At 40.7% G+C, this 24,175-nt stretch overlaps 1 protein-coding gene across 5 annotated transcripts in view; it reads right to left on the bottom strand.

Annotated features, from left to right (window-relative positions):
* Positions 1-24,175, bottom strand: part of myo18b (myosin XVIIIB) — a 72,510-nt gene that overhangs the window by 15,431 nt on the left and 32,904 nt on the right. For 4 of the 5 annotated variants that reach the window (XM_076886837.1, XM_076886838.1, XM_076886840.1 and 1 more), the window contains 11 exons: positions 23,459-23,659; positions 23,271-23,381; positions 20,512-20,616; positions 17,248-17,409; positions 17,042-17,155; positions 16,430-16,546; positions 16,254-16,337; positions 15,895-16,032; positions 15,638-15,823; positions 468-601; positions 333-374 (listed from right to left, as the gene is read on the bottom strand). In XM_076886837.1, coding sequence (XP_076742952.1) covers positions 333-374; positions 468-601; positions 15,638-15,823; positions 15,895-16,032; positions 16,254-16,337; positions 16,430-16,546; positions 17,042-17,155; positions 17,248-17,409; positions 20,512-20,616; positions 23,271-23,381; positions 23,459-23,659 — 1,394 coding nt within the window. The remainder of the gene's footprint in view (positions 1-332; positions 375-467; positions 602-15,637; positions 15,824-15,894; positions 16,033-16,253; positions 16,338-16,429; positions 16,547-17,041; positions 17,156-17,247; positions 17,410-20,511; positions 20,617-23,270; positions 23,382-23,458; positions 23,660-24,175) is intronic. The other variant, XM_076886839.1, reaches the window with a different exon arrangement.

The following is a 24,175-nucleotide window of genomic DNA, read 5'->3' as shown; positions in this document are numbered from 1 at the left end:
CACACACACACACACACACACACAAACAGCTAAAACAAAACTCAACCCTAACCTTGGTGACCTGATGGTCGTTAGTAAATTAATATCCAATTTACACATCTATGTAATGACTTTCATCATTTGGGTTAAGGTGTAGCTGACTTAATTGTGCATTGACTTTGGTGATATGCATGGATATGATGGAAATCAAGGCCAAAGCTAGTTGAAGTCTATGTCTTTTTTATCCTGTTATTTATTATCACAACAATATGTATAATAAGAACACTTCAAGCTCGGATATTTTTAGGTCATACACATATACACAGCCACACACACAGCCAAGAGTTTCTTACAGGTCTTTCTTTTGAGTAAAGGACTCCACAGCAGTGTGAACACTGGATTGAAGGGCAGATTGGTGAAAGTTGAGTTCAGACATACAAATATCATCACTGAACCTGAGAGGAGCTACCTCAGTGAGGGCAAATTACCTTTCAGTGTCGCTGTCATCACTCGATTCTACTTCCTCTAGGGCAGCCTGAAGATCAACGATGCGCCGGATGGACGTCTCCAGGTCCGCCTGTAATGCCTGTCTGACAGTGCTGAGCTCTTCAACCTTCATTTCCTGTACAGAAAAAGAGGAAGATGCAGGGATGAATAAGATGGTCATCTTCTAACAGACCTGTTTGCTGTGCCCCAGCACACATCAGCAGTATTTATTAGCAAACTATTACATATGCAAGCTGACATCCAGAGAAAAAAAGTGATTTCTTAAATCGTTCCATCATTTTCTTACTGACTCTGTCTCTCATATCCTGTCACATATGTATGCACCTACACACAACCAAAAGCTTTCAGGCTTTTGCCTTTGTTGGTTTTGAGACGGGTGTGGGAGCCACAACTGTCATAGAAACACATACAGTGGGGCAAAAAAGTATTTACTCAGCCACCGATTGTGCAAGTTCCCCCACTTAAAATGATGACAGAGGTCAGTAATTTGCACCAGAGGTACACTTCAACTGTGAGAGACAGAATGTGAAAAAAAAATCCATGAATCCACATGGTAGGATTTGTAAAGAATTTATTCGTAAATTAGGGTGGAAAATAAGTATTTGGTCAATAACAAAAATACAACTCAATACTTTGTAACATAACCTTTGTTGGCAATAACAGAGGTCAAACGTTTACTATAGGTCTTTACCAGGTTTGCACACACAGTAGCTGGTATTTTGGCCCATTCCTCCATGCAGATCTTCTCGAGAGCAGTGATGTTTTGGGGCTGTCGCCGAGCAACACGGACTTTCAACTCCCGCCACAGATTTTCTATGGGGTTGAGGTCTGGAGACTGGCTAGGCCACTCCAGGACTTTCAAATGCTTCTTACGGAGCCACTCCTTTGTTGCCCGGGCAGTGTGTTTTGGATCATTGTCATGTTGGAAGACCCAGCCTCGTTTCATCTTCAAAGTTCTCACTGATGGAAGGAGGTTTTGGCTCAAAATCTCACGATACATGGCCCCATTCATTCTGTCCTTAACACGGATCAGTCGTCCTGTCCCCCTGGCAGAAAAACAGCCCCACAGCATGATGTTTCCACCCCCATGCTTCACAGTAGGTATGGTGTTCTTGGGATGCAACTCAGTATTCTTCTTCCTCCAAGCACGACGAGTTGAGTTTATACCAAAAAGTTCTACTTTGGTTTCATCTGACCACATGACATTCTCCCAATCCTCTGCTGTATCATCCATGTGCTCTCTGGCAAACTTCAGACGGGCCTGGACATGCACTGGCTTCAGCAGCGGAACACGTCTGGCACTGCGGGATTTGATTCCCTGCCGTTGTAGTGTGTTACTGATGGTGACCTTTGTTACTTTGGTCCCAGCTCTCTGCAGGTCATTCACCAGGTCCCCCCGTGTGGTTCTGGGATCTTTGCTCACTGTTCTCATGATCATTTTGACCCCACGGGATGAGATCTTGCGTGGAGCCCCAGATCGAGGGAGATTATCAGTGGTCTTGTATGTCTTCCATTTTCTGATGATTGCTCCCACAGTTGATTTTTTCACACCAAGTTGCTTGCCTATTGTAGATTCACTCTTCCCAGTCTGGTGCAGGTCTACAATACTTTTCCTGGTGTCCTTCGAAAGCTCTTTGGTCTTGGCCATGGCGGAAGTTGGAGTCCGACTGTTTGAGGCTGTGGACAGGTGTCTTTTATACAGATGATGAGTTCAAACAGGTGCCATTCATACAGGTAACGAGTGGGGGACAGAAAAGCTTTTTACAGATGACGTTACAGGTCTGTGAGAGCCAGAGATTTTCCTTGTTTGAGGTGACCAAATACTTATTTTCCACCCTAATTTACGAATAAATTCTTTACAAATCCTACCATGTGAATTCATGGATTTTTTTTTCACATTCTGTCTCTCACAGTTGAAGTGTACCTCTGGTGCAAATTACTGACCTCTGTCATCATTTTAAGTGGGGGAACTTGCACAATCGGTGGCTGACTAAATACTTTTTTGCCCCACTGTAAGCATGTACGAGTGTGTGTATGTGTGCACCCCCATAACCTTGAAGAGACAATGAGGATTAATCACAGTCAGAGAGAGGAAGCCGAATGAGGGGGAGATGACGTTGGGTATGGTAATGGAGAAGTGTGTGTCTGTCTGTGTACATGCACATGTGTGTGTGCCTGTGTGCATGCTGTTGTGTGTATGATTAAATCCATTTATATGGGGCTGTGTCTAAGTCTCCATTGCTGGTTGGTAGGTTGTTTAAGGGCATTCTTGTGTCTGTCTGTGTGTGTGTGAATGTGTTGCTTTGTGCGAATAACTTAAGTCCTGGAGCTCCTTCTCATTTTCTTGGCTCAGCTCAGAGGTCACAAAGAAATGTGCAGTTAGTGAGAACAAGAACATGACTGAATGTGTAACTGTAAGTAGCAGCTTTAAAGTCTGCTCGGCTGCTCAGATCTTCATCTAACTCAATTGTGCATTCACACTAGAGTAGAAATAGGAAAGCTCCTCCCTCCCCCCCCCCCCCCCCCCCCCCCCCCCCCCCATGTAAAGCTTTTATTAGTTCTTTAACATTTTTAGTTTTTTCAGTCATCTGTGACACCGACTCCGCCGTGACATACGTCATATTCTGAGTTGAGGGTCCATTTGCTTGTCATTGCTCCTCGGAGTCGCTGAGTGGCAAGAGTTCTCCTATGGGTGACTGAGGATGAAATGTGAAATTGTGAAATTTCCAGTGCCATTACTAAAAACTAATGTCTTCCTAGTTCCTTTCTCTCTGTTTGAGGCATTGGCTGAGTCCATCTCATTTGCAATGAATGGGTTGCTTATTAAGTCCGCCTTGCACGCATTTAGAGATGGAGACATCAGCTCCAATTTTAATACTTTGTTCACTGTCGCTACCAAGTTCTCCAATTTTGCCATCATTTTCTCCAATTTTGTTTTTCCAGCTGGACTTTGTGGAGCTGCTATGGAGTTTGTTTCTGCGAAGGCTTCAGTTTTCAGACCTGGAGGCTATATCTGTCATGGTCCTGAGTCTATGACCCAGCATTTTGAGTCTCTGTTAGATTTAAGAGATATTTATGTTTAAGTTTGAGTTTAGTACTTCCTAGTGCCTCTGAGTTTTATTATCTATATTTTTGGTTCTTGGTTACTGTTTGATTTCGTTCATGTCCTAGTGTTGTTTCTGTGTCTTGCTGTCTGGGTCTCCAGTGCCAGTCAGTCTTGTCTCCATGTTTGTTTACCTTTTTGTCTACATTCAGCTCGTATGTCTCAGTCCTGAGCTGTGTCCCAATTCAGGGTCTGCACGCTTGAAGTACGCACACTACGCGTACTACGTACGGTGCGTACTATAAGTACGAGAAGTGCGGAAGTGAGAGGCTTGTGAAATGGGACGGTATACGCTTCGTCGCGCTGATGATACTAACTGCGAGACACGTTACATACAGCTTTGTTTGACAGAAATGAAGGAGAAAAATGTTTTGTTGGTCATTCATTTTTGTCATGACATCACTTTGATTAGTTGAGTATCTGAGGCTGAGACCAGAGGACTGTAAAACATGATTGTTGGGCTTCATTTCTGTGCTGAACAGTCATTTAAGATTAGTTAGTAAATAAGAATTAGTTAATGTTGTTCATGAGACTAAAGTCATCTCACTGTGGTAATGTAAATATAATATGGCCAATATTATAGTATTGTCAGATTATTATGATATATATGTATATATATATATATATATACACACACACACACACACACACACACACACACACACATATATCACTGACTTTCAGCTTGTTGTGTTTGTGGATATATGACTGACTTTAATTATTAAACATTCGCACATAAATAAGTGACGTCATATTCAGTACTTTTGACAGTTCACTCTTCGGCCGCTCCATCTTATTAGGGAAATTCCACATACATAAATGTAAATTTCAAAACTCGACCCCATCATTTAATTTGTTTTTGATTGAAATTGAATATTACTTAAACTCTCTTAAATTAACTTCCAATAAAAAAGGTTTATCATTGATTGAAATTCATTCAGAAATGTTTAACGAATGAGCTGTCACAACTTTCAAGTACAAAGTTGTTATGAAGTCTGTCACATTCCCCCCCTTTTTTTCTTTTCTATCCTTTATTTATTTATCCTTCTTATTTCATTGTACTGTATATTGTTACTCTTATTTGCCTTGTATGTCTACTGTACAAACTGAACTGGAATGACTGACTGTTCGCTTTATAAGTTCAAGTTTTATATACTATATTAGTGTTTCTAATTTCCTCAGGTACTTTACTTTTCACCATAATGTATTTTGCTCATCAGCCTAATTAAACATTTTTCCTTTTGTTTACCACAATCCACATCTGTGTGTCTGCATTTGGGTCCTCATGCTCCTATTCACTACACATGATAATGTCCCCCTTTCATACAGACAGTGAAAAGGCTATTGAGAAATCACCAGCCTTTGACGTGATAATCATTCAGCCTTTTGAACAGACTAATTCTGTTGCTTGCTTTGTTATTTTCTTCAGTGGTTTGAGGGTCTGATCCTATCTAAGCTGTCTAAGAACTCTGAATCAAGAAAATGCAAATCGAATTCCAAGTTGTTACATTATTTCAAGCCCACAGAGCCCAAAAGCCTGAGAACAAAGTTCAATGTAATCAACAAACTCTGATTACATTGATTTAATTAATTTGATGTGTCCATAACCTAAAATATATTTTTGTTTGTTTGCTTTGGCCCCTTTTTCTGTTCAGTTTTTCTTCCCACCTCTGTATCTAGATGTGGACAGTAACAAAGTACAAATACCTTGTTACTGTACTTAAGTACAATTTTTAAGAATCTTTACTTTCCTTGAGTAGTTATTTTTTGTGTACTTTTTACTTTTACTCCCTACATTTTTAACCAAATATCTGTACTTTCTACTTCTTACATTTTCAAAACAGGCTCATTACTTCTGGTTAAATGCATTTGGGTTGAATTATTATTTCGTCACTGTGACGAGACATCAAACCCATGTAAGCTCAAACAGTAACACAGGAAAGGGATTCCTGTTTGTTTATTAATCACCAGGATGATGCATAAAAAGAGATTACATGTGCCAAAGGGGTTAAAAGTGGGACAGTGTTTTGTTTTTGTTTTGTTTTTTTGTTTATTTACTGACACAACACTGGAATGACTGCAAGTTTCCATAAGTTGCGGTTGCGGTACCTTGGCAACTAGCTCGCCCTACTGAAGAGAAGAGAGCATAAAGGGAGTGACTTTTTTTTAAGTGGCATGTTTGTTTAAATAAATTGTTTCTATCTGTTCAACAAACATCAGCAAACACACAAACTGTGTGCAGTTTGTCAAAGAGTGTGTTGCTAGCTAAAGCTTCAGAGCTAACTTCGCTCAGAGATGGAGTGTACATTTGTACATGTGACATTATGTTCTTTCATATTGTGAAATATGCTGCAAAACAAAATGAGGTAGACTAACTGCTATGTAAAGGCTGCATAAGAATACTCTGGAGTTTAGTGCAGGATAAACAGGTTAGTTTACTGTACTGTGATGGATTTAAAGTAAAGAACAGTGTGACTGGTGCACAGTGGCTATGGTTTCATGGTCAGAGTGTAGCAGAGATAGGATGGGGCCTAATTATTTAAGACCTTGTATGTGACAAGCAGGATTTTGACTTCAATACTGAATTTAACATAGTGCCAATGAAGGAAAGTCAACATAGAAGAAATATGCTCTCTCTTTCTAGTCCCTGTCAGTACTCTTGCTGGAGCATTTTGGATTAACTGAAGGCTTTTCAGGGAGTTTTTAGGATATCCTGATAATAACAAATTACTGTAGTCTAAAGTAGAAGCAATAAATGCATATTGAGTAACTCCAGTTAGTATTGCCCGGCTCTGTAGAATTCTGTTGTTTTCCAGCCTTGCTTTGGAGTAACCCTCGTCTCTGTGATTAGGTTTTCTGGATCTGCCTGTATCGTGACCCCTGAATTAAGAAGCAGAAGGTTAGAGGCCATCAAGGTCTTTATGTCTTTAAGACATTCCTGCAGTTTAACTAATTGGTGTGTTTTATCTGGCTTCATGGATAGATAAAGTTGTGTCATTTGCATAGCAATAAAAAATTATGCTATGTCTTCTAATGATGCTGCCTAAGGGAAGCATGTATAATGTAAACAGAATTGGTCCTAGCACTGAACCCTGTGGAACTCCATAATTAACCTCAGTGTGTGAAGAGGACTCTCCATTTACATGAACAAATTGGAGTCTATTAGATAGATATGATACAAACCACTGCAGCGCAGTACCTGTAATACCTACAGCGTGCTCTGGTCATTCTAATAGAATATTATGGTCAACAGTATCAAATGCTGCACTAAGGTCTAGCAGGACAAGCACAGAGATGACTCCACTGTCAGAGGCCATAAGAAGATCATTTGTAACCTTCACTAAAGCTGTTTCTGTGTTGTGATGAGCTCTGAAACCTGACTGAAACTCTTCAAATAAACCATTCCTCTGCAGATGATCTGTTAGCTGTTTGACAACTACTTGTTAGGTTTTGTATTGTTGATTGTCATTTATGCTTAGAAATATTTACTTATGTATGCTTAGAGTTTTATAATTAGTTGTAGATTGGTAGAGGTTTGATCCTTGATAGTCTGCAAACTTTGTGTGCATTAGAGAGCACTCTGGGAGCACGAGAGAGGTCGTACCTTGTCTTATTGTTTTACGGTAGGATTAACGTAGCTACGTCTGTTCTAGTCTAAGTGCTTTTTGTTTAGATGAACTGCTGGACTTCCTCACCATGTTATCTAGGGTGAACCATCTAGGGTGAGGCGGAGACTACCCTCTTCCTGACCAAGGATGTTTGCTTTTGTGCTTTCATGTTATATGGCCCTTTGATCAGCAGTAAGCCCCCCCCCCCCCCCCCCCCCCCACACACACACACACACACAGAGTATTCTTTGTTCACATGTATACCTATGTAAGATGCTATATGTTAATGACCCTATGCATATTCATGTAACCACAATAAAAGGAGTGCTATGGGGAACCTGGCTGAGAGTCTGACGGAGGTCAAGTGGTGGAACGACACTTGGCTCCAGGCAGGTCTCCCTCATGCATGAGTAACATGAAGAACTTTGCCTACTTCGGGTCTTGCTTGCTGTGTAATTATATTGCCTTCAACGTTCCAGCGAATAGGTTCAAGCTACAAACCTACCATTAATCTTTCAAGGATTTTTGATATGAAAGGAAGGTTGGAGGTTGGCCTATAATTAGAGATAGGTTGATCATTTTCAAGATTCAAGCATTAATTAATAGTAGGACTTTTTTGAGCAGTCTTGTAGGAATGGGGTCCAAAAAGACATGTTGATGGTTTGGAGGAAAAAGACTAAATGAATATCCATGGTACTGAAAGTAGCTGTAGATAATGTTAATATTAAATCTGTGAGATAATTATGAGTGATTTTTTCTCTAATGGCTAAAATTTTATTTCGCAAGGTCATTACTAGTTAAGGTTAAAGAAATAGTTGGCTCAACAGAGTTTTGACTTTTTGTCAGCCTGGCTACAGTGCTAAAGAGAAACCTAAAGTTGTTCTCATTTTTTCAATCAGTGATGAAAAGTAAGAGGTTCTGGCTTTACGGAGGGCTTTCTTATAAAGCAACACGCTATTTTTTTTGTGGTTGTGGTGTTTGCTCACACTTTTATTCCACAGCATTGTGCCGAAGTCCCAGTGCTGTCCAAACCGTGCTGCTATGATTGCACTCTGTAGTAATGACACTGATGTTTTCAAGTGTTCCAGATAATAAAGCAGCTGTTTTTGTTAATGAGTAGAGCTGAGAAGTGAGTGTTTTAAAAGTCTGCTTTACTTTTAGTTGTAGCCTGGAGGAAGTGTTTCCTGCCAGGACTTTAAAATCATGTGTCACAGCCTGTGTTGTGAAACTCCTGTTGAGGTTTATATTTAAAAAGCCTACGTGCTGTCCGTGTAGTCGTGATCTACAGTGGGGCAAAAAAGTATTTAGTCAGCCACCGATTGTGCAAGTTCCCCCACCTAAAATGATGACAGAGGTCAGTAATTTGCACCAGAGGTACACTTCAACTGTGAGAGACAGAATGTGAAAAAAAAATCCATGAATCCACATGGTAGGATTTGTAAAGAATTCATTCGTAAATTAGGGTGGAAAATAAGTATTTGGTCACCTCAAACAAGGAAAATCTCTGGCTCTCAAAGACCTGTAACGTCTTCTTTAAGAAGCTTTTCTGTCCCCCACTCGTTACCTGTATGAATGGCACCTGTTTGAACTCATCATCTGTATAAAAGACACCTGTCCACAGCCTCAAACAGTCAGACTCCAAACTCCGCCATGGCCAAGACCAAAGAGCTTTCGAAGGACACCAGGAAAAGTATTGTAGACCTGCACCAGACTGGGAAGAATGAATATACAATAGGCAAGCAGCTTGGTGTGAAAAAATCAACGGTGGGAGCAATCATCAGAAAATGGAAGACATACAAGACCACTGATAATCTCCCTCGATCTGGGGCTCCACGCAAGATCTCATCCCGTGGGGTCAAAATGATCATGAGAACGGTGAGCAAAGATCCCAGAACCACACGGGGGGACCTGGTGAATGACCTGCAGAGAGCTGGGACCAAAGTAACAACGGTCACCATCAGTAACACACTACAACGGCAGGGAATCAAATCCCGCAGTGCCAGACGTGTTCCGCTGCTGAAGCCAGTGCATGTCCAGGCCCATCTGAAGTTTGCCAGAGAGCACATGGATGATACAGCAGAGGATTGGGAGAATGTCATGTGGTCAGATGAAACCAAAGTAGAACTTTTTGGTATAAACTCAACTCGTCGTGTTTGGAAAGAAGAATACTGAGTTGCATCCCAAGAACACCATACCTACTGTGAAGCATGGGGGTGGAAACATCATGCTATGGGGCTGTTTTTCTGCAAAGGGGACAGGACGACTGATCCGTGTTAAGGACAGAATGAATGGGGCCATGTATCGTGAGATTTTGAGCCAAAACCTCCTTCCATCAGTGAGAACTTTGAAGATGAAACGAGGCTGGGTCTTCCAACATGACAATGATCCAAAACACACCGCCCGGGCAACAAAGGAGTGGCTCCGTAAGAAGCATTTGAAAGTCCTGGAGTGGCCTAGCCAGTCTCCAGACCTCAACCCCATAGAAAATCTGTGGCGGGAGTTGAAAGTCCGTGTTGCTCGGCGACAGCCCCAAAACATCACTGCTCTCGAGAAGATCTGCATGGAGGAATGGGCCAAAATACCAGCTACTGTGTGTGCAAACCTGGTAAAGACCTATAGTAAACGTTTGACCTCTGTTATTGCCAACAAAGGTTATGTTACAAAGTATTGAGTTGTATTTTTGTTATTGACCAAATACTTATTTTCCACCCTGATTTACGAATAAATTCTTTACAAATCCTACCATGTGGATTCATGGATTTTTTTTTCACATTCTGTCTCTCACAGTTGAAGTGTACCTCTGGTGCAAATTACTGACCTCTGTCATCATTTTAAGTGGGGGAACTTGCACAATCGGTGGCTGACTAAATACTTTCTTGCCCCACTGTATCTGCAAGCAGCAGGGATACCAGAGAAATGTATGGAAATATGCTTTTATTGGCTATTCTTTTATCTTCCTTTGTTTTAATGAAACAGAGTTCACATTAACACAATCTGAAAGAATACGATACATAGAATCAGACCAGGAGTGACATGTTTAGCCGCATGTTCTCTTTAAATTGCTGGCTGTCTGAGTGGTGTCCCAGAAACGATGTGGGCTTCATAGATAATTGACAAACCTTCTGGAGGAAACCTGGTCTTGTTAGGAGAGACGGCATCCATCCCACTTCGGATGGAGCAGCTCTCATTTCTCGAAATATGGACAAATTTATTAAACCCCCCCAAAATATGACTATCCAGAGTTGGGACCAGGAAGCAGAGTTGCAGTCTTACACGCCTCTCTGCAGCTTCTCTCCTCCTGCTACCCCCCCCCCCCTCCCCCCAAAAACCCATCTCCATAGAGACTGTGTCAGCTCCCAAAAAGACAAAAAACAAACTAAAAAACAGCAACAAAAATCACAAAGAAAGAACAATACAGTATCCACATGTGAACCAAAGAGTAAAACAGTGAAATGTGGATTATTAAATATTAGGTCTCTCTCCTCCAAGTCTCTGTTAGTACATGACTTAATAATTGATCAACAAATCGATTTACTCTGCCTTACAGAAACCTGGTTGCAGCAGAATGATTATGTTAGTTTAAATGAATCAACACCCCCGAGTCATTCTAACTACCAGAAATCTCGAAGCACAGGCCGAGGGGGCAGTGTGGCAGCAATTTTTCACACCAGCCTATTAATTAACGAAAGACCAAGACAGACTTTTAATTCATTTGAAAGCCTGATGCTTAGCCTCGTCCACCCCAGCTGTAAAACTCAGAAACCAGTCTTACTTGTTATCATCTATCGTCCACCCGGGCCTTACACAGAGTTTGTCTGATTTCTCAGACTTTATATCTAATTTAGTGCTCAGCTCAGATAAAATAATTATTGTGGGTGATTTTAACATCCATGTAGATGCTAAAAATGACAGCCTCAACATGGCATTTAATCTGTTATTAGACTCAATTGGCTTCTCTCAAAATGCAAAAGAACCCACCCACCACTTTAATCACTCTCTAGATCTTGTTTTAACATATGGCATAGAAACTGAACATTTAACAGTGTTTCCTGAAAACCCTCTCCTGTCTGATCATTTCCTGATAACATTTACATTTACAGTAATTGATTACACAGCAGTGGAGAGTAGACTTTATCACAGTAGATGTCTTTCTGAAAGCACTGTAACTAAGTTTAAGAATATAATCCACCCACTGTTATCATCTTCAATGCCCTGTACCAACATAGAGCAGAGCAGCTATCTGAACGCTACTCCAACAGAGGTCGATTATCTTGTTAATAATTTCACCTCCTCACTACGTACGACTCTGGATACTGTAGCTCCTGTGAAAACTAAGGTCTCAAATCAGAAGTACCTGACTCCGTGGTATAATTCTCAAACACGTAGCCTAAAGCAGATGACTCGTAAGCTGGAGAGGAAATGGCGTGTCACAAATTTAGAGGATCATCATTTAGCCTGGAGAAATAGTTTGTTGCTTTATAAGAAAGTCCTCCGCAAAGCCAGAACATCTTACTATTCATCACTGATTGAAGAAAATAAGAACAACCCCAGGTTTCTCTTCAGCACTGTAGCCAGGCTGACAAAAAGTCAGAGCTCTGTTGAGCCAACCATCCCTCTAACGTTAACTAGTAATGACTTCATGAACTTCTTCACAAATAAAATTTTTATCATTAGAGAAAAAATTACCAATAACCATCCCACAGATGTAATACTATCTACAGCTACTCTTAGTACCATCGATGTTAAGTTAGACTCTTTTTCTCTAATTGATCTTTCTGAGTTAACTTCAATAATTACTTCCTCCAAACCATCAACGTGTCTTTTAGACCCCATTCCTACAAAACTGCTCAAAGAAGTCCTGCCATTAATTAATTCTTCGATCTTAAATATGATCAACCTATCTCTAATAATCGGCTATGTACCACAGGCCTTCAAGCTGGCTGTAGTTAAACCTTTACTCAAAAAGCATCTCTAGACCCAGCAGTCTTAGCTAATTATAGGCCAATCTCCAACCTTCCTTTCATATCAAAAATCCTTGAAAGAGTAGTTGTCACACAGCTAACAGATCATCTGCAGAGGAATGGTTTATTTGAAGAGTTTCAGTCAGGTTTCAGAGCTCATCACAGCACAGAAACAGCTTTAGTGAAGGTTACAAATGATCTTCTTATGGCCTCTGACAGTGGACTCATCTCTGTGCTTGTCCTGCTAGACCTTAGTGCAGCATTCGATACTGTCGACCATAATATCCTATTAGAGCGATTAGAACATGCTGTAGGTATTACAGGTACTGCACTGCAGTGGTTTGTATCATATCTATCTAATAGACTCCAATTTGTTCATGTAAATGGAGAGTCCTCTTCACACACTGAGGTTAATTATGGAGTTCCACAGGGTTCAGTGCTAGGACCAATTCTGTTTACATTATACATGCTTCCCTTAGGCAGCATCATTAGAAGACATAGAATAAATTTTCACTGCTATGCAGATGACACCCAGCTCTATCTATCTATGAAGCCAGATAATACACACCAATTAGTTAAACTACAGGAATGTCTTAAAGACATAAAGACCTGGATGGCCACTAACTTTCTGCTTCTTAATTCAGATAAAACTGAGGTTATTGTACTCGGCCCAGATTCTTACTCTGGATGGCATTGCCTTGGCCTCCAGTCAGTGTTGCCAACTCCTCAGTAAGGAAAATCGCTATTGGCTGTCCTAGAAGTCGCTAAATGACATCATTGCCTAATTTGCATAATTGGTCATGCTAATCTAATTGTAACCTATGTTGTTGGAGAGAGAAATAACATCGTGGAAGAGACATAAAGTGAGTAAAAAACGTCCTAAATGCATTTAGAGTTTATTTAGAACTACAAATTAAATTTCTTTTAGCAATTATTGTTTTTTTTTAATGTCATAATTCCAACCCTGCTCCTTTACCCGGGCTTGGACCGGCACTCTGGTGGAGTTACTTTGTGTGTGTGTGTTTATAAGTAGTTTTAAACCTTGTGATCCACAAAACAGCATAAGAGAAAAAGAGTAAAAGAAGAACTGACTGCGTTACAGCACCCGCTGCTTGTTGAGAGTAAAAGCGATACGTGTTTTCACGTCTTTTTTAGCGACTTTTTTTAGAAAAAAAAATCGCTAAGGGGTCTGAAAACTCGCTAAATATAGCGACAAAGTCGCTAAGTTGGCAACACTGCCTCCAGTAACTCTGTGAGGAACCTTGGAGTCATTTGTGACCAGGACATGTCCTTCAACACACATATTAAACAAATATGTAAGACTGCGTTCTTCCATTTGCGCAACATCTCTAAAGTTAGAAATATCCTGTCTCAGAGTGACGCTGAAAAACTAGTTCATGCATTTATTACTTCCAGGCTGGACTACTGCAATTCATTATTATCAGGATGTCCTAAAAACTCGCTGAAAAGCCTTCAGCTAATCCAAAATGCTGCAGCAAGAGTCCTGACAGGGACTAGAAAGAGAGAGCATATTTCTCCTGTTTTGGCTTCCCTTCATTGGCTTCCTGTTAAATCCAGAATTGAATTCAAAATCCTGCTCCTCACATACAAGGTCTTAAATAATCAGGCCCCATCTTATCTTAATGACCTTGTAGTACCATATCACCCTATTAGAGCACTTCGCTCTCGCTCTGCAGGCCTACTTGTTGTTCCTAGAGTATTTAAAAGTAGAATGGGAGGGAGAGCCTTCAGTTTTCAGGCCCCTCTTCTGTGGAACCAGCTTCCAGTTTGGATTCGGGAGACAGACACTATCTCTACTTTCAAGATTAGGCTTAAAACTTTCCTTTTTGCTAAAGCATATAGTTAGGGCTGGACCAGGTGACCCTGAATCCTCTCTTAGTTATGCTGCAATAGACATAGGCTGCCGGGGATTCCCATGATGCATTGAGTTTTTCCTTTCCAGTCACCTTTCTCACTCACTATGTGTTAATAGACCTCTCTGCATTGAATCATATCTGTTATTAACCTCTGTGTCTCTTCCACAGCATGTCTTTCATCCTGTCTTCCTTCTCTCACCCGCAGCAGATGGCCGCCCCTCCCTGAGCCTGGTTCTGCCGGGGGTTTCTTCCTTTTAAAAGGGAGTTTTTCCTTCCCACTGTCGCCAAAGTGCTTGCTCATAGGGGGTCACATGATTGTTGGGTTTTTCTCTGAATCTATGAAGCGCCTTGAGGCAACTTTTGTTGTGATTTGGCGCTATATAAATAAAATTGAACTGAATAGAATAGGATACGTGTTTAAATGTGCTATATGAATAAAATCACTAGACCTGCACATTTAACTCTGCCAAGAAGGGTATGCTTTTGGTAGCATTTTGTCCACCAGTGTCATTCTGTCTGTAAACACAACAGCTCGAAAAGTTCCATTAAAATTTTCTTCCATACACCGATGACTTCAAGGTCAACATGATTTATTCATGGAAAACTGTCAAAAAGCCTTTTAAGTTAGAATCTACAATTCTTACAAGTGTGATGTGTATTCTCAATGTATAGAAAATACCCTATAAAGTTTAAATTTCATGTCACGTTTGACTTTTGACCTCACTTTTACATTTCAACACTTTTCTTTGAAGCTGACCCCAAAATGTGTTATATCTCTAAAGAAAGTATTGTCCACACTGACAATGAGCTGCGTAGTTAGTTAGAAATACACTACAGCATAATATTATATAATAAGCTAAGTTATTCATGTCTGTTTATTTGCATATCCATACATTTTATCCATTACCTGCTCCTACATAATGTTTCTGTACACAAACCTCTGTCATGCTATCCTTATCTGATTTTTACAGCAATACAAACTTCTTGAAGTACATTTAAAAATAACAGAGAAGCCTAAATGAATAAATGCAAAATGCAATACTGTTCCTTTAACCGGGGATGCTGCTCAGAGAATGAGCTGCCCTAGTGGAGGTTTGCACTTTGGTGGTGCTTCTTGTTTATTTTTATTTTCAGGTTAGTTACACCAAAATTTCAGACTTGGCATTAATAACACGTCCTTCACAGTCCCAAACAAACACAGTCTTTGCCCCAGATTTAGTTTGCTGCAAAAATTGCTCACTCAATTTCTGATACAGGATTAGTCAGCAGACAATACAAGGAAACTTTTTATGATAACTGATATGGTGACATGTTGTAATAACCATTGCTAATAAACAGAAAACTGAATATGTTGTGAACTAATAATATGTTGGCACTCACTAATGATTATTGTACATTAATGTGTTTAAATGCAGTGGTCAAACACATGTAGATATACATGGTGAGTGTTAAAACTGAAATGAATTATTTCATTAAAGTGAAAAAGACTCTTACTAAAATCAGCTTCGACTTTACATACTACTGGACCGATTATTATTTTATTGCTTGCCAACAGTAAAATAACCATCGCTCATGATATCGGTTATTACAAGGTGTGATTACCAGCTCCATGCGTCTGCGGCTGCTCTCCTGCTCTGCCTGGCTCAGCTCCTCCATCTCCAGTCTCATGTCCTGCACACGCTGCTGGTAATAGCGGGCATTCTCTCTCTCCCGAGCCTCGGCCTGTGCGCTCTGCTCCAGCTCCTCTCCCAGACGAACCACGCTGTCCCTCAACCGCAGCACCAGCACCTAAGGGAGACGTAGGAGCTGCAGGCATGTTCTCGCATGGTAACAAGTGTAGATGAATCATCCGAGCTTACCTCAAACCTCTTCACTTGCCCTCTCTGAAACTCTAATTTATTTTCCAGGTCACGTACACGTGCCTCTTGTTTACTGACAATGCTGCGCCCCACAGTGGACGATTCCAGGAACTGCACCCTCGATACACACTGCTGGAGCTGAGTTGCAAGCCAAAAACATTTAGAGGATCAACGTGCAGATATATCAGAAAGCGTGAACGTGCTCCACCTGAAGCTGGCATGTGTATTCAGACTTGCAACAAGCAGGTTAAATGTTCCATGAATCCATCACAACCTCATCCCAGCTAATTTCAAAAGCACAATTGGTTCATAAACCCCCGAGTAATCCTTTTCATTTCTGACTGTCAAAGCAAAGATACCTCTTCTTGGAGAGACTGTTTCTGTTTCTTCACCTCCTCCAGTTCAGCTTGCAGTTCTCTGATCTGAGCAATATCACTGGAGGACTGAAGGGGACAAAGCAAGAGGAAGTCACCTGAAGTGAATCATGACTTAGGTCATCAACAGGATTTGAAAGATTTCAGCTAAAAAGCAGTACCTGCGCAATGAGCGCTTTGTGTTTCTTCATAAGTTCATTTAGGTCTTCCTGATCCTCTTCGAGCCTCTTCAACAGGTCCACCTTCTCCTGCTGCAGCAGAGCTAAGTTTTCATCCACCTGCACTCAGGAAGACGAAAACATAAGTGGAAGACTACTCCACACTCTTCATTTTTACTATTTAATCTAAAGAGTGTTTTCTGTACCCAAAATAAGAAGACAGAAAGTGATGAAATCACAAGTGACCCTGTCAAGTTTGCTTAGAATTAGTTATGTTTTTATTTAATTTCAAGTAATGTGCAGTTTTAGTATTACGTAAACGAAGTTAAGACAAGAAGACAAACAGTCTGTGTCTAAAGTTATGATGTCTGATTAAATATGCAATATTTACATTCAGGACCGTAAGTATCAAGCACATCAGAACACACTCACATCACCATGTTTTATTTTCCAGTTGCAAACACACACAGAGTGTGCAAAGCAAGTGAGATCACTAGAGTTGTACATTGTTTTTTCAGAGCTTAACAAGTCAGTAGACACAACAAAGAGTGCTTTCGCTTCTTTACCTTCCATGGGTCGCATGCCTGCCAATGCACAATAAAATAAAACTCTCACCACACTCTTCTGCTTGCAGATGTTTTCTAGCTCAGCCTGATTGTTGTCCAGCTCCTGGGAGAGAGTCGCCTGAATGCTCTCAGCCTCAAGTCGCCTTGCTTCGCTCTCCTCAAGCTAAATGGAGACATGGGAAGTGTTTCTCCAGCAGAGCAGCAGGTGACACTAGAGGTTTGTCAAGGTAAAGGTGAATGTAAAAGTGGATGTACCTGGAAGTGCAGATGCTCTATCTGGTCTTTACTGCTGTTGGGTAGGTTCTGCCCTGAGCTTTCCATAGTAGCAAGAAGAAGCTGGGCATCAGCCAGGAGGGCGTGAGTTCTCTTCAGATCTCTCCTTAGCTTCTTCTCTACATCAAAGTCTCTGTGCCCCACCTGTAAAGTGTGACACCTTAGAATAAAGCTCTTCTAAATGAATAACTGAATTAGTAAAAGTAACTCTATCCTATCTTTGATAGGTTCCAGGCACACATTCATTGAAGTCACAGGACATCACCGTGAACTCAAAATTAGAAGTGACATTCAGATTATTCAAATAGGGTGATTTTTACTAGTTTTGCACACTCACAAGTAGTTTTCATTGGGCATCATTCATATTCTATGTGTGTTTTTGTGCTTCTCTTTCAATCAGGGTCACTGCGAGTTGATCCTTCGGTTTCCTCTGTTTTAATTCAAATCTGCTTAATGTCTTAATACTACTATGCTGGTGATGCACTGTTTAACTTTTCATTTAACAACCTTAAATAACCTTAGAAAGTATCAAGTACAACTGCAATTGTAAGAATGTTCCAATGTTCCCTCTAAGCTGCGCGTGCAATTGCGCACTGCTGGCACGTCTCTGTGCACAGAAAATCTGTGTTGTGCACACACACACACAAAAAAAATCTAACCTGAATTGAAATTAAAATTAATACGTTAACAATTCTGTTTTGCAGTGTTAGTCAGTAAGTGACTGGCTGCTCCAGTATGGGATTAGAACGATGCCACCTAATCCCATAGTCCAGCCAATGATGCGATTCACACTCGTATATACGCAGCTAATCAACGTGGTTGACAGGCTATGACAGCATCCTTATGTGCCGACACCGGTGTTTTAGCGAGCAAAGCGGCTGATGTGGAGTGAAGCCACGTTAATGACAACGTGTACAACCACTGGAGATGTGAGCAGGACAGACGGAACAATTGACGGGAAAAGTGTGGACTTTATACCAGTTTTTAAATTGTGTTGATAGGCCACGTAAAACCAGAGTTGTCAAATCTTGTGTAGTTAGTGTGTAGCGTAGTCAATAGTTTTGTTGTGTGTGTCAGAACAATGAGGCGACTGCTGAATGTTACAGGTGTTACAGCAGTGATACATCTCCTGTTGTCAGGCCTGCAGGTATCAGGCTGTTGTTCTCCTTCATCTCATAGTGGACAGAAATTATTTTTTTGAGTGGCACAAATAATTTGTGTGGCATCAAATTTGATGCAGAACAGCTGATTGTTCTGTAAATAGTTTTAAATATTTAATTTAAAAAAACGCCTTGGCTGCATTTTTAGGTAAACAGCTGCAAAAAACTTTGTTGTTTGCATAACTCAGTTACTTTTTTGAAGAAGTAACTATATAATTAATTGCCCAACATTGGTGATTATATACTGTATTTTGCATGCAGAGAGTTACAGGACTCTCTCCCAGACCACAGACTCAGACTCATAATACAAGTCAGAGCAAAAAATAAATAAATACTACACAGGTCATGAACAAGATTTTTTTTACATTTTCATTGTAAGTGGGTTAAAGCATTTAATTAAAAGTAGTCTAACATAAATGTAAATGCTGTAATTTGATTATTTTAATAAACAATGTAACTTGGATGAATTCGATGCTGGCGTGACCACAGTGCACACGTCTGCTGTTGCTCACAGTGGTCCAAGTGTCCGCTCAGGGAGTTTGTGTGTTCGCTCAGACACATGAAAAATTAGAGGGAACATTGATTGGGACACTGTAAAATATAAATATTGCAATGCAATGTCTTGATGCATGCTCAATCATCCAGGTAAAGAAATCCCAAAAATGATTCTGTTCATCTCGACATTATGTTTTCAATGGGAGAAATCTTTAGTCACATTTTACATATATGTTAAAAGGTAGATTTTCTCAAACTGAGAAAATTTAAGAAAAATGTAAGAAAAATATGAACTCCTTATGAAGTTGATGGCAGTAACACATCTCAAAAAAGTTTGGAAAGGAAATGGATGTGGTACTAAAGCAAAACAGCTGGAGGACGATTTTGCAACTAATCGGGTTGACTGGCAGCAGCTCAGTAACATGACTGGGTATAAAAAGAACATCTTAGTGAGGCAGAGTTACTTAGAAGTAAGCTTGGGAAGAGGCTCACCAGTCTGCAAAAAAAGTGCACACACAGTGCATACAAACAGTGGAACAAACAACCTGTGGCTTCTTCTCTGCATTTGGACAGCACAGTGAGCTATGTTCACAGACAGTGATTTCTCCAAGTCTTCCTGAGCTATGCACTATTTTCTATCACAGAATTGTGCCGCTTTTGTGATGGAAAGTAGTGCATGGCTCAGGCCTCAGCGCCATCTCCCATTAAGAATGACTGAAGTTGGGTAACCTAAGAGGCTAGCAACTTTTTTCTTTTTTCTCGTGGTTTGGGCATGCGCATCATGTATAAACCACCTTGGCCAAAATGTGTGATGTAGAGAAGATGGAGTGTAAAAAAGGTGTAACTCATTTAGTACATTAGCAAGGAAAAATGTAACCATGATGATCTCAATTTGTCTGCTCTAATAAAAGAGGCAACTGGACCAGATGCAGGCTCAGCAGCACTTTCAGATTCACACATTCTATGAGACACTCATTCCCACATTCAGAGACCAATTCCACTGTAGATATTAACAGTAAGCCATGTCGCACACTGCTCAAGTCTTTCGATTCAGCTAGTTATTTTTTATGGATATTTTTAATATACTTTTAAAAAAAATCAAGATTTAGGCCTGTGTTTCTGAGGTCATGAACAATTGTTTATTTTAGGTTTTTTTTCCAGAGATATATGGTCCTCACACGACAGCCAGTGCAAACATATGACTTTTAAAATACAATGCTGGACATTAAACAGAATACAAAGTATTCCAAATAAGCTCAACCTTAAACATATGCAGCAGTAATATTAATCATTTCACACTGATGGGTAACATTATTATTTTTACTTTTGATCTCTGCACAATTTTCCAGTAATAGAGCTGTATGTGTACATGTAGTTGTTACCATGATGTCTGTAAATTTATTTTTTTTTTGGAATGTATTAGATATTTGTTTAACCATAGTAGTAATAATATTTTACAATTCTTCAGCCAGGAAGGAATGCAGAAAAGTGAAGATGTCAATGTAGAGTGCAGACAAGCAGTGTGTGTGTGTGTGTGTGTGTGTGTGTGTGTGTGTGTGTGTGTGTGTGTGTGCGTGTGTGTGTGTTTTACCTGGTCACACAGAGTTGCAATGAGTCCTTCCAAGTCGTGCTTCTCATGAATCACCATCTGTTTCTCCTCATACTCCTGCTCCAGTTGCATTTCCAGCTGCCTCAGCTACACACACAGACACACGATGAATTTGTAAGTGTCAGGCGGTTCTGATTCAGTTTGTGATATTCATGGGGAGCTTGTTGGGATTAAGTAGCATCCCTGCTTTTTGTAGATGATTTGTTGGCTTCATCAGAGCATGGCCTTAGGCATACAGTGGTGCAGTTTATAGCCAAGTGTGATGTTTTGCGACTTTAGTATACCTTACAGTTTCCAGGAGCAACTAGTGATCCTGTAATAAAGGGTATCTATGATAAATGTTTAGCCACTAAGAGCTTTGTTTACTCGCTTTTAAAGCTAATGCTGCTGGAATAGGGCTTACAAAAATTTCAGAAGCTTCTTCTGCCCTGCCTATAGGAGCTGAGTTTAGTTTGTGTGGAAGAAGTTTTTATCATCTCTCCCAAAAGTCTTAATATGATGCTGAGGATAAGGCTTTTCTTACCAGGAATGATGATGTCAGCGCCTAAAGCAGAATTACTGCTCTGTAATATTTATGTGATAATCTTTCCCATGTGACTTGACTAATACTATACCGGCTGCCACAGAAACTGTGGCATCTGTTGGGATTTTCCCACACAAACATCTTTAGGGTTTACAGAGAATTTGTAAAAAAAAAAAAAAAAATCCCGTGAGCAGCAGTTCTCTATATGAAAATGTCTTGATGATGTCAGAAATCAGAGGAGAATGGTCAGACATTTTAACTACTTCACTTTGCACAGCATGATCAGTAATCAGGGAATGTCACAGTCCCGCGTTAGCGAGGAGGGAAAACCACTGGTGTCTGCAGTGCATTATAACTGCTGTTGTACAACTCTAGTGATCTCACTGAAAGAGCCTGTTTCTGTGGAAAACGTTCATTTTAAAGAATCTCTCATTTTAAGATCTGCTGGCAAAACTTCAACAAACTGTCTTGTATGTGATGAGCTTTATCCAACCTTAAAGTCATGTGGTTTTGCTGTTATTAAAAAATAAAACAAATTAAAAAATATGTGTTTTTTAAGCATGTACAGTGGGGCAAAAAAGTATTTAGTCAGCCACCGATTGTGCAAGTTCCCCCACCTAAAATGATGACAGAGGTCAGTAATTTGCACCAGAGGTACACTTCAACTGTGAGAGACAGAATGTGAAAAAAAAAAAATCCATGAATCCACATGGTAGGATTTGTAAAGAATTTATTCGTAAATTAGGGTGGCAAATAAGTATTTGGTCAATAACAAAAATACAACTCAATACTTTGTAACATAACCTTTGTTGGCAATAACAGAGGTCAAACGTTTACTATAGGTCTTTACCAGGTTTGCACACACAGTAGCTGGTATTTTGGCCCATTCCTCCATGCAGATCTTCGAGAGCAGTGATGTTTTGGGGCTGTCGCCGAGCAACACGGACTTTCAACTCCCGCCACAGATTTTCTATGGGGTTGAGGTCTGGAGACTGGCTAGGCCACTCCAGGACTTTCAAATGCTTCTTATGGAGCCACTCCTTTGTTGCCCGGGCGGTGTGTTTTGGATCATTGTCATGTTGGAAGACCCAGCCTCGTTTCATCTTCAAAGTTCTCACTGATGGAAGGAGGTTTTGGCTCAAAATCTCACGATACATGGCCCCATTCATTCTGTCCTTAACACGGATCAGTCGTCCTGTCCCCTTGGCAGAAAAAGCCTGATGTTTCCACCCCCATGCTTCACAGTAGGTATGGTGTTCTTGGGATGCAACTCAGTATTCTTCTTCCTCCAAACACGACGAGTTGAGTTTATACCAAAAAGTTCTACTTTGGTTTCATCTGACCACATGACATTCTCCCAATCCTCTGCTGTATCATCCATGTGCTCTCTGGCAAACTTCAGACGGGCCTGGACATGCACTGGCTTCAGCAGCGGAACACGTCTGGCACTGCGGGATTTGATTCCCTGCCGTTGTAGTGTGTTACTGATGGTGACCTTTGTTACTTTGGTCCCAGCTCTCTGCAGGTCATTCACCAGGTCCCCCCGTGTGGTTCTGGGATCTTTGCTCACCGTTCTCATGATCATTTTGACCCCACGGGATGAGATCTTGCGTGGAGCCCCAGATCGAGGGAGATTATCAGTGGTCTTGTATGTCTTCCATTTTCTGATGATTGCTCCCACAGTTGATTTTTTCACACCAAGCTGCTTGCCTATTGTAGATTCACTCTTCCCAGTCTGGTGCAGGTCTACAATACTTTTCCTGGTGTCCTTCGAAAGCTCTTTGGTCTTGGCCATGGCGGAGTTTGGAGTCTGACTGTTTGAGGCTGTGGACAGGTGTCTTTTATGCAGATGATGAGTTCAAACAGGTGCCATTCATACAGGTAACGAGTGGGGGACAGAAAAGCTTCTTACAGAAGACGTTACAGGTCTGTGAGAGCCAGAGATTTTCCTTGTTTGAGGTGACCAAATACTTATTTTCCACCCTGATTTACGAATAAATTCTTTACAAATCCTACCATGTGAATTCATGGATTTTTTTTTCACATTCTGTCTCTCACAGTTGAAGTGTACCTCTGGTGCAAATTACTGACCTCTGTCATCATTTTAAGTGGGGGAACTTGCACAATCGGTGGCTGACTAAATACTTTTTTGCCCCACTGTATGTTAAAATGATTGGTTGTGAAACAGTCAGTTTGTAAGTGTATTTGTTAAACCCACTCGTCTCTGAGAGGACTTGTGGACATCCTCTAACTCCTCGTCTTTATCTTCCAACTCCTTTTGATGGATCTGCTTCATCCTTTCCACCTCTATCTCAAACCGCATGTGGATCTAAAGGACACGGACAAAGACAATGGTGAGGGAAGAAGCAGCAGGGACAGCAATATATTCTGTGTGTGCTGTATCACCTGTTGCTGCTGCTGTATTTTGGCAGTGAGCTTGGTGATTTCCTCTGCTTTCTCATTGACCTGGCTCTCCAGGAGGCGAAGCTGCTTCTTGAGGGCAGGCAGTGACTCTGAGGCAAGGTCAACAGGTAGGCTGAGGTCACGGATCTGAGCACACAGGTCCTCCTTCTGCTTCTGCAGACGGCTAACCTCTGCCTGGCTTTCCTGCACACATCCACACAACACTGGAGTTTCTCACTTTAAGACATTTCATTCTCATGCTCCTTTACAGATTTCATCTTTGTCCACTGGTCAGTGCAGCATCTTGGAAGTTGGCACAGGTTAGTCAGCATGAGCTAGCTCAAGGAGGTTTGGTAGGTTTTGCAATTTGGGATATGATCCAGAACACAATATCATGTAGGAACACAAACACGAAAAATCAAAATGCTGCTAAACCAACTAAACTAAACTATTTCTAACCTTTGGGACCGATGTAACTTTTCTTTGCCACAGCATAGTGATATCACCCTGAAAGTGAGAGTCAGATGCTTTGTAACTTTATCCTTAATCATTTGTTCTTTACTTTTATTTACATGTTCATAATGAAGACAGACATATACATGACAAGCTAATTGTTTCCTCAGCAGCAGGTCAGCCTTCATTCTGTACACATGTAGTGTCCAGGATCAACATTTGGGTCAGATGTGACGTTAACTCCACACAGTTCCTGTAACATAGCTG

Source organism: Maylandia zebra, linkage group LG7 (assembly GCF_041146795.1).
Source record: "Maylandia zebra isolate NMK-2024a linkage group LG7, Mzebra_GT3a, whole genome shotgun sequence".
NCBI lineage: Eukaryota > Metazoa > Chordata > Actinopteri > Cichliformes > Cichlidae > Maylandia > Maylandia zebra.
The sequence above is the reverse complement of the archived record's forward strand: the minus strand, read 5'-3'. Positions and strand labels throughout refer to the sequence as shown.